Below are 16,008 nucleotides of genomic sequence, written 5' to 3'. Positions count from 1 at the left end.
CTCGCGCACCTTCGCGCCAACACCGGCCAATCGGAGCGCGCCGAGCGGCGAGGTGGGCGGGGAAGCCGCGTTCGTAGCCTATCCAGACGCGCGGAGTCGCTTGCCGCGGGGTCGAAGCGCGCGCTCCTCCCCTGCCCCCACAAGGCCCGGAGCCGACTTCCTTCGATTGCGCGCGCGCGGGGTTGGTGAGAGTGCGCCTCTCGAGGTCACGTGAGAGGTTTAGTCCGCACGCTCTTGGGTGCAGCCATTTTCTTGAAGCTAGCGATCCCTTCAAAGTAGGACTTTAGATGAGGAGTCTAAAATGTTTTCGGGTCTAGTTGTCAACTCTGGGGGTGAGGCTGCAAGAAAAGGCTTCTATCAGACCTCGAGATGTCTAATTTAAGTGTCCCTTGCTCCTAGGTCCTCCAATTTATTTGTTCCCTTAGTTCTTAGAAAGAACTATTGATGAAGCAAGCCCAGAAAATGAGGCCTTGGACTTTTAAAGATCTCCAAGCGGCGGGACCTAGGACGGAAGTCTTAGGGGATTAAGTAAGTCCTCGAGAATGGAGGCCTGGCCCTTTAAGGGTGTGTGTTAAGGGGCGGAGTCTAGGGCGGAAGTTGGAAGTCCGGGCCGAAGTCCGGCTGACGAAGGGCGGAAGTTGAGTTTGGGGCCCAAGCCGCAATCATGGCGCTGGAAAGGGAAGATATTAGAGATTACAATTTGACTGAGAAGCAGAAGGCGATCAAGGCCAAGTATCCTCCAGTCAATCGGAAGTACGAGTGTGAGTAGGTGGCTCACTTCTCTCCTTGCCAGGGGCTTCCGGCTTCCTCTTCCATTTTGCCCCATCGGGTGGCTTAGGCATTCCCGTTTTGCCCTTTATTGTAGGCTTTTATGTACTTCTCTGGGGAACGCTGAAGGCTAAAGCCTCCTGGTCTGAGAGTCGGGAAACCCGGGCTCCCAAATTTACAGCCTTTTGAACTTTTTCTGCATATGCCTAATTACATTTATCTTGTGGGAATTTTACTTCCGTATTAATTCTGAAGGTAACGTATTTTCAAGCGTTTGAGGGGTTGTCGCCCCCAAGTATCTCCCTATAACTGTGGGATAATTAGAGTGTGCCTAGGGTAGAGGACTCGGAAAGCTCTGAGTAGGGGACTTCTAAATTGTGTCTTACCTGTATCGTGTTGTTAGCAAAAAGACCTGGTTTTGTCATTTTTAGCTTAGTGACTTTAGGCAAAAAAATCACATAACCTCTTTGCACTCAGTTCCTTCATGTGAAGGATAAATGAGATAATAATAAATGTGAGAGTATAGTGCAGACTCTGAAGTTCTACATAAACGTTAAGCTGCCGTCCCTAAAGGTGGATGTGGTTTGGGGAGCACAAATCTGGCTCTTATTTCCTTTCTTAAAGTTCTTTCCTTGATTTCCCATTGTCCTCTGTATAGAGTCCAACTATTTACCGTAGCATACTAGGCTCTGTACTTTCTGAACCCTGCATATCTCCCTAGCTCACTGTCTCTCACTTAATTTTTTAAAAATTACTTTTAATAGGTCATATATATGACTTAGAATTCAAAAAATACAACGGGTATGCAGCGAAAGTCTTTCTTTCAGCCCCGATCCCCAGCCCCTTAGTCTTGCTATACAGATCGACCATCCTTAACATTTTCTTATGTGTACATGCAAAGGTGTATGTTTAGTTAATTTACTTAACCAATTTCTAGTTGATGGACATTTATACTTATACTCGTTTGCCAATAAAAATAATGCAGCAGTGGATATACCTGTGCATCTATTGTTTGGCACACGTGCACGTGTATCTGTAGAATAAATTTCCAAAAGTTACATTGCTTTTTCAAAGGGTATCTGCATTTTATCAATGTTTTTTAAAATTGAAGTATAGTTGGTGTACAATGTTGTGTTAATTTCTGCTGTACAGCCAAATGATCCAGTTATACATATATAGACATTCTTTTTGATATCTGCATTTTAAGCTTCAACAATTATTGCCAAATTGCTTTCCATTGAGGTTGTGCCAGTTTATACCCTTGCTAACATTGTGTGTGTGCCTTTTTTCTTTCCTTTTAAGAAGCCTGAATTCTTTTTTTTAATTCATTTTTAAATTTATTTTTACTTTTTAAAATTTATTTATTTTTTGGCCGCACTGTGCTGCGTGGCAGGTGCGGTCTTAGTTCCCCGACCAGGGGGTGAACCCGTGCCCCCTGCATTGGAAGCAGAGTCTTAACCACTGGACCACCAGGGAAGTCCCGACTGTGCCTCTTTTCTCACACTTTTACCAATTTACTGTGTTACCACACTTTTTGATCTTTTCCAGTCTGTTAAACATCTTATACTAATTGCATTTTACTTATAAGTGAGGCTGAACGTATTTTAGTATGTTTGGAGTTATTTGTATTTACCTTCTGGAATGTGTATATTCATATTTTTAACCCATTTTTTCTATTGGATTGTTGGTCTTTTTTACTGTGCAGAAGTTTATTTTTATGTAGTGAAATTTGTTAACCCTTTTTATGGCTACTGGGATATCATACTTAAGAAGGCATTGCTCGCTCTGGGACTGTAAATTAATTCTCCCATGTTTTCTTCTAGTACATTTGAAAATAAAACTTTTTTTTTTTTCTTAGGCCATACCACATGGCTTGTGGGATGTGGGATTTTAGTTCCCCGCCCAGGGATTGAACCTGGGCCCTTGGCAGTGTGAGCACAGAGTCCTAACCACTGGACTGCCAGGGAATTCCCCAAAATAAAACACATATTTTAGTATAAGGTACATATAGTAGAGTACACATGTTACAAATGAATTTTTGCAAACTGGATACACCTGTATAACTAGTAACCAGATCAAAAAACAGAATGTTACAGCATCCCTGAAGACCCTCTCATGCTCCTTTCTCCTCTCTCCGTATTTTTCCCATTAGCCTGACTACTAACACCATACATGAGCTTTGCGTGTTTTTGTACATAATCTAAATGGAATCATGTAGTATGTATTCCTTTTGTGTTTGGCTTTTTTTGTCTCATATTTATGAGAACAGTATTTTTGCTAATAGTTATAGATTGTTCATGTTTCTAGTATTTATGGTTTTTAAAAAATATATATTTAAATTTTGAATACCTTAGGATTAGGGTAAGGTGGAAATTAAGTATCAATATCTGATAATTATTTTCCAGATGCTATAAAATCATTTATCAACAGTCTGTCTTTTCCCCTGTGATTGAAATATGACATCTTTATCGTATACAGAATTCCTCTAACTATATTTAGGTCTATAGCTGGACTTAGTATTCTATTCCTTTGTTTTAGCTCTCTTTTTATGTTCCAGTGCCACATTTTAAATTATTGAGGCTTTATTGTATCTTTTAATATCTTCTAGGACAATCTCCCTCTCAGTACTTGCTCCTTTCCTGCCATTCTTATTGTTTTTATTTTTTTCTCTATATGTAGATAAAAATCAGCTTGTGAAGATCCGTAAGAATTACTGTTGGTATCCCCTCCCCCCTTTTAATCATTTGTTTCATCTTCTCTCCGTCCTGAGGCTACTTAGGGGCCCAACCCTGAATCACCTTATTAGCATAGACTCAAGTGTGGTCAGAAGGGGCTCTTTATGAATAACACTGAGTGACACTCCTGTCACTCAGAAAATTCCCAGGATTTTAAGAGCTCTGTTCCAGGAACCAGGGACAAAGACCAAGTATATATTTTCATTATACCACAAAAACATTCAGTGAAAAGCAGCAATTAGGAATGAGAGAAAAGGGCCTCCCTGGTGGCACAGTGATTAAGAATCTGCCTGCCAATGCAGGGGACATGGGTTCAAGCCCTGGTCCAGGAAGATTCCACATGCTGCGGAGCAAGTAAGCCCATGCACCGCAACTACTGAGCCCATGCACTGCAACTACTGAGGCTGCGAGCCACTACTGAGCGCATGTGCCTCAACTACTGAAGCCCGCATGCCTAGAGCCTGTGCTCTGCAACAAGAGAAGCCACCGCAATGAGAAGCCCATGCACTGCAACGAAGAGTAGCCCCCACTCGCCGAAACTAGAGAAAGCCCACATGCAGCAACAAACACCCAATGCAGCCAGAAAAAATAAATAAATTTATTTAAAAAAAAATAAGAATGAGAGAAAAAATAAACAATAGTGTATTTTTGAGAAATAGTTGAGAAAAGACCATTTGCTCAAAAATCCTGTTAACATTTTGTTTGGGAATTCCCTGGCCATCCAGTGGTTAGGACTCGGTACTTTCACTGCCGGGCTGGGGTTCAATCCCTTTCCGGGGAACTAAGATCCCACAAGCCTTGCAGTGAGGCAAAAAACCGAAAAAAAAAAAAAAAAAAAAATTTTTATGTTATGCCTCATGATTACATCTATGGAGATGATGTAATCTGTTTCCTAAGAATTGAATCTTTGCATTCCAGGGATAAATCCCACTTGGTCATTCTGGATTCTACTTGCCGACATTTTGTACAGAATCTTGGCATTGATGTGTAATGTGAGATTAGTCTGTTTCTTCCAGCTTCATTTCTTGCCACTGACTACCCCCAGATCTACCCCAAGCTCTCCCTGTAGCCCTGTTTTTCCTTTAAGACTCAGCTCAATCGTCATCTCATATATTCATTCAGCAACATTATTGAGCACCTGTTGTGTATCAGACACTGAGCGGAAACTGGGAATAAATGAGTGAGTAGATAGATAAAGATCATCCTTAGTCTCTTGGCACATAAAGTGTTAAGTCTTGTTTCCTTTGGGAATTCTTACCTGAACCTCTTAGTCTAGCTTAGTTTATCTCTTATTCTCTCCTATAATAGAATTTTCAAAGTGGGTGGTCTCTAGAACCCTAGGTTTCCCCAGACTTTTTCAAAGTATCTGTGAAATTAAAACTACTTTCTTAATAATACTAGATGTTACTTGCTCTTTTCACTGTGTTGATATTTGCACTCGTGGTGCAGAGGCAGTAATAGGTAAAGTCCTGGCCCCTTGGCACAAATTGAGGCAGTGGCACCAAACTGTATTGGTAGCCATTGTATTGTTTACCACTATGTACTTATAATTAAAAAAAGAAAAAGTCGTTTTTACTTAAAAATGTCCTTGATGACTTGGCAAGAACTATTAATTTTATTAAATATTAACCACTGAGTACACACCTTTTTAATATTCTGTGTAACAAAATGGGAAGTATGCATAGTGTTTCTGCTGCTTCTCAAAGTATTGATGCTTACCTTGAGGAAAAGAACTTCTGTGATTGTTTGAGTTGTGAGATGCCTTTTTTCTCGGAACACTATTTTTTCTCAAAAGAATGACTGAAAGACATACTATTGTTATTCAGACTTGGGTATTTCCAATATCTTCTTGAAAATAAAGTAATCTGTCACATCAAGGAAAATAACAACATTTGTTGGTATATTGATAATGTATATTATATAATGATAAAGTTCAAGCTTTCAAGTGAAATCAGAATTTTGGAAAACTTGTATCTGCCATCATGAGCTTCACGGTTTCCCAGTGCTTAAAGACTTTTCTGATGAGATTGGAGGTGATATTAACAAATAGATTTTAAAAAATTCTATAGAATGTGTCAACATCGATGAACTGATATTATCCCAAAAACCAATGCTTGATATTACACAATCAGGCAAAGATAAGATCTGGTCTAAGCACAAGATAGAGCAATGGATTTTAATGTTACAGAGTTCAAAAAATTCATTGTTAAAACCTCAGATTCTGCATTGCAACTAACCTTTAAAAAACCACCAGTTTCTAGTTTTGGTGAAGGAAGACTATATACAATTTTTTTTCCTTACTCCGGCTGTGCTGCCCATATGCATTTTTAAAATAAATTTATTTATTTATGTATTTATTTTTGGCTGCATTGGGTCTTCATTGCTGCGGGCAGGCTTTCTCTAGTTGCGGCGAGTGGAGGCTCTTCCTTGTTGCGGTGCATGGATTTCTCATTGCGGTGGCTTCTCTTGCCGTAGAGCACGGGCTCTAGGCACACGGCCTTCAGTAGTTGTGGCTCGTAGACTCTAGAGAACAGGCTCACTAGTTGTGGCACACGGGCTTAGTTGCTTCACGGCATGTGGAATCTTCCTGGACCAGGGCTCGAACCCATGTCCTCTGGATTGGCAGGCGGATTCTTAACCACTGTGCCAGCAGGGAAGTCCACATTTTTTTTTAGCTCTTAAAATACTCCTTTTTCCTCCTGCATGTCTGTGAGATTGCAGCACACTGAAAAGCCAGACATTAAAAATACTTGCAGAAATGCTAAACAGCGCCACTCTTCTCACTACATTTTTTGAAAATGTAGTCATTTTTCATAAAAATATATAATTTATGTTAAATAAAATGAGCTTATTATTTGTATTTATTTATTATTTTTGGCTGCATTGGGTCTTCGTTGCTGCTCTGGGGCTTTCTCTAGTTGCGGCGAGAGGGGGCTATTCTTTGTTGCAGCGCACGGGCTTCTCATTGCAGTGGCTTCTCTTGTTGCAGACCTTGGGCTCTAGGCACGCGGGCTTCAGTAGTTGCAGCCGTGGGCCCTATAGCACTCGGGCTTTAGTAGTTGCGGCACGTGGGCTCAGTAGTTGTGGTGCTTGGGACTCTAGGACGCACGGGCTTCAGTAGTTGTGGCATGCATTGGCAGGTGGAATGTTAACCACTGCACCACCGGGGAAGTCCCTGGGCTTATTATTTTTAAGTGAATTAATACATACTTAAGATTTTTTTTCAGTTAAAATTTCTAGGTTAGTATTGCCAGATACAACCCATATAAACAAAAGCTCTTTGGGTCCTCAGTAATTTTTAAGAGAATAAAGGGTTCCTGAGACCAAAAAATTTGAGAACTACTGCCCTATAGCAATCTGTCATTGTCTCTAAACCGTCTTAAAAAGTTGAGGTACAATTTACATGTTATAAAAGTGCTCACATCTTAAGTATAAAGTCCAATGAGTTTTGATAAACAAATGACATCTGTGTAACCAATACTCGAGTCAAGCTCTAGAACATTTCTGTCACCCTAGAAAGTTCCCTTTGCTTCTTTCCAGTTAGTCCCCTAGCCCCTTACCTTGAGGCAAGCACTGCTCTGATGTCTATCACCACAGTTTACTTCTGTTTTAGAGTTTTGTATAAGTGGAATCACACAGTATAGATTCTTTTCTGTCTGGCTTCTTCACTCAGTATCAAACACAGCTAGATGTTAAAGTGGTGAATGGATTTTATTCAGCAACTACTGACAGCAGGGGAAAGAGGTGAGCTCCCTGACTCTTGTTAATGCATTGTATCAGTAGTTCATGATTTTTTATTGCTGAGTAGTGTGGCATTGTATTCCTCAGTTTGTTTATCCTTTCTCTTGATGGATATGGGGTTTTTAATTGGGGGGAATAAAATTGCTGTGAACCTTCTATGTCCTTTTGTGGCCACATACCTTCATTTCTCTAGGGATAATACCTGTTATTTTCTTTTAACTTGTTTGTCATCTCTGCTGATCATTGAGCCTCTTAATGCCTAAAATGTATTGAGTTCTCAGTAATATTCTGAGTAAATTAGAGATGAGCTTAAACCTTGAGTGTTACCAGAACAAGATGTGTTATGTAAACGGCACTAAACTGGGAGTCAGAAAATCTCAATTCTAGTCCCAACTCTAATCAGCAGTGTAGTCCTAAACAAGTCGCACAATCTCTCTGGATTTCAGGTTTATTCTTGTAATTGAAGGAATTCTGTTAAACGAACTCAAAGACTTCGTTATAGCCTGAATATTCTATGATTCTAAGCAGGAAGAATTGATGGAAGTCAGGTAAGAGTGAAGGATAGACTCTAAAATCATTTTTTTTTAATTAGTTAATTTTTAAAATTTTGGCTGCCCTGGGTCTTCATTGTGGCGCTTGGGCTTCTCTAGTTGTGGTGCGTGGGCTTAGTTGCCCTTTGGCATGTGGGATCTTAGTTCCCTGACCAGGGATCGAACTCACATCCCTTGCCTTGGAAGGCAGATTCTTAAGTAGTGGACCACCAGGGAAGTCCTGACTCTGAAATCTTGAGATAACAGATCCAATGGGAACTTGCTGTAGTAGCAGTTGTTATTTCCTAGTGTTGCTGTGAGAATATCAGGAAAAAGCTCATAATATATATTGTAGAGTTTACTTTCCAAAACAGTTTTATTGGTCAAGGATATCATTGAGGAGTCCTTCAAGTGAAAGAAATCAACAAATATAAAACTTGGCTCTTGTTAAAAATAAAAAACTGTTTTGTCTGGGATTTGGCTAGCTGTTCATGAAAAGGTGAAATGAAATCTGGAATTTTATATCTTTGATGATGTAGTTTCTAGAATTTTGGTCATTCACACAAGTAGATATTTAGAAAAGATACTGATTTGTTTTGTTGAGGAAAAGTAACTAATGGCAGAGAATGGCATTTGTTTATTGAAAAACTATGATGTATTAGACACTTTTTAGATCACCTAGAAGACCGTGGCCGTGATGCCTTCCAGAAATTGTCATTCATTTAAATATAAATCTAGGCTTTTAAAAAAATAACCCTTTAGCATCAATATGCTAATATTATGGAACTATTAATTCTTTTATTTAATATTAGTTCATTTAATATTAACAGAATAATAACTGTGAATGCTTAGAAGAAATTTTTAAAAATAAAAAATAACCCTTAACAGAACAATCAACTTTTGTGTAAATGGTTAGTGAAAGGTGTGTGGCCAGCCCACATTTTCTTGCTGTTCAAGGATTATGTTCTTAGTAATGATCTAGAGTTATTTTCTTGTGATTTGCAAGTCAAGTTTAGTTACTTATAAGTGTTTTTTCCTCTCTCCCTCAGATTTGGATCACACAGCTGATGTCCAGTGAGTACAGCTAGAGTTTATGCCTTTGCAGCCACGTGCTTAACATAGGAAGGCTGATGTTTTCATCTTGATGTCCCGAGTTTTAATTTTTCTCCTCGTCTTTTGGTTCCTTTAGGACATGCAAATGATGGTTTAAAAGCACCTGGTTTCAGTGTCATTAAACTGATTGAGACCTTTGGTTTTGTATTTATCATGTTAATTTTATTTTGACTTTCCTGACAAGTTTTCTGCTTTGCAGTGGATTATATTACACAGGGCATGAATGTATTTCTTTAGGTTACACGCATGGGGAGATACTCTGGAGGAAGCATTTGAGCAATGTGCAATGGCCATGTTTGGTTATATGACAGATACTGGGACAGTGGAGCCCCTCCAAGCAACAGAAGTAGAAACCCAAGGTAACCAATTTATTCACAAGGAAGAAATTGTTATAGATGTTCAGTATTCTATGTAAATTCAGTATATGCTCACAGTAAGAACAACAAAATTGATTATGAGCTTGTTCTTTCAACTAGCCTAAGAAATTCATTGCACTGTTAAATTCAAACCAGTTTTTTAGAGACAAGAGTTATTAAACATGATACTGTCATGGTTCTTTTTGATCCTGTGTAGGAGATGACTTACAATCTCTTCTGTTTCACTTTTTGAATGAATGGCTTTATAAATTCAGTGCTGATGAATTCTTCATAGCCCGGGTAAGCAATAGTTTTTCTTTTTTACTGAGCAAATGCGTGCTTACCCATATTTTATAATAAGACTAGTGATTTAAAATAGAACATGTGATGCAAAACCAAGCCATACAGATGATGATTTGCAGAAATTATAATAACCATAGGCTCTTCTTGGATAACCCGAGTTTGCTTATGTATGTGCATTTTGTATTTAGATCTCTTATTATATACTTGTCACTCATCAGGATTGTGTGACAAGAACGCACCTATTGTTGCCACTGTCTCTGCACATTTTATGTCTCCCAAGTTTGAACTGTATTTATGTCCATCCATATGTTCCTTTTGTCCCATTTGTAATTTGGCAGTTCTACCATGTTGGCCTAAGTTTAAAAATTGATGCTTTTAGTTTTCCTTAATGTGAAAAAGGAAGAGCCAAATGGAGTTTACTTGTTGCCACCAACCTCCAGAGGGAACACCTCTCCAACCTCATTGTCATCTAACACACATGGCCTTCCTTGCTTCCGTAATTCCTCCGTTCTCTCCCTTACCAGCTCCACTACATATGTTCTTCCAACTGGGTCATTCGTCCTACAGAACTGGGTCATTCGTCCTACAATATTATATAAAAATAGGCTGAGAGTTTTGTCAACTCTAAATAAATAAAACCAAAAAATCCAGAGTGATTGAAATCCTAGGTCATCCTCCTCTATGTATCTTACAGAAAAATTCTTCTGACTCATATTTTTAGATTGTACATTTTTAAGAATATGTCCCTTGAATATGTAAGAAAAAACTATTTCCTTGAAATATATAGTTTGTTATTCTGTTTTAGTTAACATTTTAGTTTTCTTTGCTTCAGAGAAGTTTTATGCGATTATCTTGAAAAGATGATAACCTAGACATGTTTTAGGAGCTGGTCTGTTATGAGCATATATTAAAATTAAAAGAAATTCTTTTTCTTCTTTAGGAAGTAAAAGTACTTAATATTGATCAAAGAAATTTCAAATTACGGTCAATTGGGTAAGTTTTGAAAACCTTTTAAGTAGCGGGTCATGAAAGATGTTAAGTTATTCTTCAGTGAACTCAGTGGGCAGGAAGACAAATAGCAATATTAAGTCAGAAGACCAGTTGCATCCCAGTAGGGCTTTGCAGGTTAAGCTTCTTGAGATACCTAGGAGCCAGGGTTCACCTCAGGTTTGGTGGACCAGAAACTTGTCAGAACAAAGTTGATGTGTGTTATTAAACAGGATTCCCAATTTGTTGATTTTTAGCACAAAAAATATATCATTGGTAGAGGGCGCAGATATTTGCATAAAGCTTAGCTTGGTGATGAGAAATGCTGATGCATCCTTTCTTATAGATCCTCACACCTGGACTCCATTTCCTTCTATTAACAAGTTATACACTTCCTTCCAGAGTTTGCAAACACTTGATTATGGCACTTTGATTGGATTTGGTGTTTTCCGAGTTTCTTCAGTCATTTAATGATATCTTTTAGGTGTTTTTTTTTTTTTTTTAACAAGTCTCTGTTTATTCATACTTAGATACAGGTTATTTTTACTCTTTTATTTTTGTGTACAGATTTACTTAACAATCACAGTTTCTAGGACAGGTTCAGGTAACTAAAAACCTTTATAAGTAGTTTATATTCTCTGGACCCAAGGTATGCTGCAAACCCAATCTGGGGCAAAATGGGAAATAACATCTTTCTAAAGATAGGCTTAGAAATCCTAATCTAGTAATTTAAGATGTTTCCTTTCTCGGGTAGCAGGGCTGAGTTATATCTTGCTGCTAGGCCACCATTCACAGGGATAGCCAAGAACACAGGGTACAGACCACCAAAAACAAGACCAACCAATTCACCTCGTGTGAAGGTACAGGTTTCACAATGCAAATCACCTGTATTCAAAGGTAAACTTACAAAATCTTTGTAAGATACGTGTGCCGTCAAAAATGGGATCTCTGCCATTGCTAAGCCAGCAGGTATATGAGCCTGTGTCACATGTAGGATTCATCAAAAAAGACTATCTGCTATTAGGCCATAGAGGGCAGCATTAAGTCCAACATATGTTGATCCATTTTCAAGCAGATTCCTTTCTGTTTTGGAATTTGGTTAATTTTTCTGGTTGTGATATCAATTAAGTTCTCCTTGACAGTATCATCTGATTCATGATTTTCCATCTTGAGCCTTACACTTTCCTCCCAGCACTCACTGCCTCCTCTGGTCTTACTCAGCCACGTGAGGGCTCACTCCAACCCTTACGCAGCTCTTTTAGGTTATTTTTATATAGAGCTTATCTTTTCTATTTTATGTTGAATTTTTTTAGTTTCTTTTTGTAAAGTGAGAGCTTTTATTATCTCCTCCTCCCTTTTTTTATGGGTGAGAAAACAGGGTTGTCCAAGGGTACTTAGCTAATAAATAGTTGAACAGAATTTTAAAACTTTGCTCTTTCTACTACTGCTACTGCTTCTGCTACTGTGATCTTCAGCCACATGTGTTGAAGGGAGAGAGGATGTTCATCCCAGGTTCCAGGGCAGTACCTTTCTAGGGCCTTCCATGTACACACCATGGACATTTTTTGAAAAGTTATAAAATACAAACCAAGTTCAGACTGTATTACAGAATCTAGTATTTTGCCTTTATTGTGTTCAGACGTGCTTTCTCCAGTGGAAGATATTAATTAGTTCTGTAGTCCTGAGTACAGTGAAAATTTTGAACATGCTACTCTGTTGTGAACCAATATTCAGTAAACAATGTTTATTGAGAATCTACCTATGCACATTATACTAGGACACTTTTTTTTTTTAAAAGCAACTATCAACCTTCTTGAAACGGCTATTGTACACATAAGTCCCTCAACAGCTGTATCTGCTAACAATCAAATTGAAATTTATAGCTCCCTTCCCCCTCCATCTCTTTTGGCTTTCTAGTATCTAAACCACATTTATAAGGCTTATTTTAAAATGTGGAAAGAGAGAATAAATGTTAAATCCTGGAAATCTTAATCATGTTTCACTTTTCCTTCTCAAGGTGGGGAGAAGAATTCTCATTGTCCAAGCACCCTCAGGTATGTTTTTAAATCCAGCCATTAGAAACATTTTATACTACCTTACCATAAAGTCAGTAAATGTGACAGTTAACTAGTTCTAATAAGTTGGTGTAAAGTCCTAAATTTTTCTCAGACTAATATGACCTGTCGGGACATATTATGTTAAAACACTGATTTCACACACCTGATTTGGAGGATTAGGAATCAGCACTTGGGTCATAGGGTCAGGTTTGTTACAGAGTTGTGGGGTGTAAAAATCCCTTTGCCTTATCGAGTTTTGATGTCCTCCCCCGTAATGAAGGTGTTGGACTAGATGTTCTCTAAAGTGTCTTCTGCCTTTTGTGCTTCTCCAGATTCAGTATTTGCCAGCATGTATGGCTTCGCTCTATACGAGTCAAATCTGTTAGAATAGGGGTAGGCAATTTTTTTCCTAATGTTTTGTGCTTTGTGGGCAGAGAATGATGGAAGAGCAACTATTCAACTCTTCTCTTATATATAGCACTAAACAGCCAAGGACAACACATTAATGAATGAATGTGGATGTGTTCCAGTAAAACTTTTTTAAAACATTTCCTCCACTACTATTTAGAAATGTAAAAACCATTCTTAGTTCGTGGGGCTGTACAACAATAGGTGGCAGGCCGGATTTGGCCTTCAATTTGTAGTTCACTGACTCCTGTGTTTAGGCCAAGGAGACCTAAGTTAGTTGGAGGTGACTGGAAAATCCTGTTTGCTTCCGGTAGCTGCAATAGAATTTCTTCAACCACAGTGCAATAAAATGAAGACTGGGAGGGAGCCTCGGGGAAGAGAAGCATAAAAAGAACAGAAGCCAGTAGAGAGGGAGCATGTGGACTGAAAACAAATTATTTTTATAATACAAATGATAGTGGCATTTTTTTTTTTTTTTTTTTTTTTTTTTTTTTTCGGTACGCGGGCCTCTCACTGCTGTGGCCTCTCCCGTTGCGGAGCACAGGCTCCGGACGCGCAGGCCCAGCGGCCATGGCTCACAGGCCTATCCTCTCCGCGGCATGTGGGATCTTCCCGGACCGGGGCACGAACCCGTGTCCCCCGCATCGGCAGGCGGACTCTCAACCACTGCGCCACCAGGGAAGCCCGGCATTTTCTTTTGAGTATGTTATATTTGAGATACCTATTAGACATCTAAACGGAGATGTTGGATAATAGGCATTTGACTGCCATTCAGAGAAGGGAATAGGCCGAGTTCCCAGGGCCCAGGTTCAACTGTATGGAAGAAGCCTTAAGAGGGAGCCCTGACCCAAACAGTAGGAAAGCTTTGTGTTCTTGGATTCAACCCATTTGATAAATGAAAAAGCTGATGCCCAGAGAGGTCAGACAGCTTCTGTATCCAGTTGCAAACAAAGCCAGGACTATAATATGCTTCGTCTCCTAACTCAGTGATTTTTCTGCTGTACATATTTGCCTCTCATTTTTACTGGATCAGTGGATAATACTATACTAATTTGATAACTAATTGTTTCGTCTGAGTTTTTCAGAGCAATATTAGAATTTTGACTTTCTGCCAATCGTTGCTAGAGTTAATGATTCTGATTTTGATGTCCTTTTTCTTCCTGTTTTTTCTTTAACCCCAACTTCAGGGAACTGAAGTCAAGGCAATAACATATTCAGCAATGCAGGTCTATAATGAAGAGAAGCCAGAAGTTTTTGTGATCCTTGACATTTAAGACACACACAAAAAAGAGCCTCCCTATGAAGAACTGTTTTTTCTCTTCCTTTTGAGAAGATACCATGATACCATGATATAAATTCTACAGTATCTTAATATATGGAGATTTGCAGAACAGAAATTTTTAAATTAAAATGTGACTTACAGAAATGGAAAATCTAGGTACAGCCTTGGTCTGTGTTATCCAAATATTCAAAGTTTAAAGAAACCTTTAGGTGGCAAGTATGGTATCTCATTTGTTAATTCCCTGCTGTAGCAGCAGGTGCCTTACACCCTTCCCATGGAACGCCAGCCCTCCAGCCTGGTCCCAGAAAGGATCATTGATCTAAGAGCAGCCTGAGAGACTCTGAAGCCCCCATGCTCTTACTGAATGCAGCTTGAAAAAAAAGAAATTTGAGGAATCCTACAACCAGGATTTTGCTTTTCTTCCAAATTGGTTAACACATATATTTTCTATACATACATGAAAAGAGGTCGTTTTAGATTGCTGTGGGAAAGAGCCATCCTGTATTCCAGTTGGTTTTCTCAGATGAAACAATTATAGCTAAACAATTGGAAGGCTTCTCTAGAAAGAGCCCTGATTTACTGTTCTCACTTTTTTCTAAGCACTGAAGTATTGACACTTTCCTGTTTTCCCATAAGAAAAATTTGATGCATGTACAAATGGGCCCTTCTTTCTAACATATAGTTTTATATTAAAGCCATTATATTTAGAGAAGAAAAGGAGAATTTTTTTAAATGTCTTTGGTTTTTAAAAATTACCTAAGCTTTTCATTCCTAAGGAGACAGGAGGCCAGGAAAACAACTTTAAAATGATCTGAACTTTTCAAAGTAGATAACCTTTGAAAACGAGGCTGCATTCATTTGATTTGCAGCATTATTCCATTTTCTATTCATTGATTGAGGTATTCTTCCTTGTGATGCAAGAGTTTGCAAAGTTGCTATTTATTCACACATATGTGAAAAATGATTGCCACTGGGTGCTGCCAAATATCATTATAGTGTGCTGAACTTGACCTAAAAGGAAGAGATTGTCTGTGAGCTTTCTAACTGTTCTCTTGGAGCACCACATTATTTTTACTCTGGGGATTTTTGTTTTTTTTTTTTTTGGGGGGCTGCGCCACACGACATGTGGGATCTTATTTCCCTAAACAAGGATCGAACTCGTGCCGCCTGTCTTGGAAGCTCGGAGTCCTATCCACTGGACCGCCAGGGAAGTCCCTCTCTGGGAATTTAACAGAAAGTAGCGGGGGGTAATGAAGACAAGGGCAAGAGCCTGTGAGGTTTTTTCTGTTTGTTTTTTGTTTTTGCAGTACGCGGGCCTCTCACTGTTGTGGCCTCTCCCGTTGCGTAGGCTCAGCGGCCATGGCTCATGGGCCCAGCCGCTCCTCGGCATGTGGGGATCTTCCCGGACGGGGGCACGAACCCGCGTCCCCTGCATCAGCAGGCGGACTCTCAATCACTGCGCCACCAGGGAAGCCCAAGCCTGTGGTTTTAATAGTAGCTCTTCAAATGGATACACAGCAGGATCTCTGAGGTAGCACTCCTTTACCTTCTTTATTCTCAGGCATATTTTATAATGTAAATTGTGGACCTCCAAGCAAAACAATGTCTAGAAGAATCTCTTTACCTTTTGTTAGGATGAATTTCCAGCCTGAGATGGGGCTCTTCCTTTCGACTCCTTTACACATCATGGGCTACTTGGGGGGGTTGATTGTGCAAGTGAACAATGGG

General features: G+C 39.2%; 1 protein-coding gene and 1 pseudogene across 4 annotated transcripts; one reads left to right on the top strand and one right to left on the bottom strand.

Annotated features, from left to right (window-relative positions):
- The first annotated feature begins 240 nt into the window (after window positions 1–240).
- ZBTB8OS (zinc finger and BTB domain containing 8 opposite strand) lies at window positions 241–14,987 on the top strand. Of its 4 annotated transcripts, XM_032625920.1 has the most exons (8): window positions 688–761; window positions 7,177–7,247; window positions 8,824–8,848; window positions 9,125–9,246; window positions 9,461–9,543; window positions 10,487–10,539; window positions 12,551–12,587; window positions 14,186–14,987. In XM_032625920.1, the coding sequence occupies exons 2-8, from the start codon at window positions 7,208–7,210 to the stop codon at window positions 14,270–14,272; spliced, it is 447 nt and encodes a 148-aa protein (XP_032481811.1). In that variant the 5' UTR covers window positions 688–761; window positions 7,177–7,207; the 3' UTR covers window positions 14,273–14,987. The 4 variants fall into 4 exon arrangements, with proteins under 4 accessions (XP_032481821.1, XP_032481802.1, XP_032481829.1 ...); XM_032625930.1 differs by lacking the exons at window positions 688–761; window positions 7,177–7,247 and adding an exon at window positions 241–528; XM_032625911.1 differs by lacking the exon at window positions 7,177–7,247 and having other exon boundaries at window positions 550–761.
- LOC116750776 lies at window positions 10,550–12,527 on the bottom strand (annotated as a pseudogene).
- Window positions 14,988–16,008: the final 1,021 nt, after the last annotated feature.

Source organism: Phocoena sinus, chromosome 1, assembly GCF_008692025.1.
Source record: "Phocoena sinus isolate mPhoSin1 chromosome 1, mPhoSin1.pri, whole genome shotgun sequence".
Lineage (NCBI taxonomy): Eukaryota > Metazoa > Chordata > Mammalia > Artiodactyla > Phocoenidae > Phocoena > Phocoena sinus.
This window is presented reverse-complemented; position numbering and strand designations above follow the sequence as displayed.

Bases quoted from the DNA above. Each gene is read 5' to 3' on its own strand.
- ZBTB8OS (XM_032625911.1), top strand. From the start codon at position 665: ATGGCGCTGGAAAGGGAAGATATTAGAGATTACAATTTGACTGAGAAG. The intron at 8,849-9,124 runs GTGAGTACAGCT...GTATTTCTTTAG, and splicing joins GATCACACAGCTGATGTCCA to GTTACACGCATGGGGAGATA. The intron at 9,247-9,460 runs GTAACCAATTTA...GATCCTGTGTAG, and splicing joins AACAGAAGTAGAAACCCAAG to GAGATGACTTACAATCTCTT.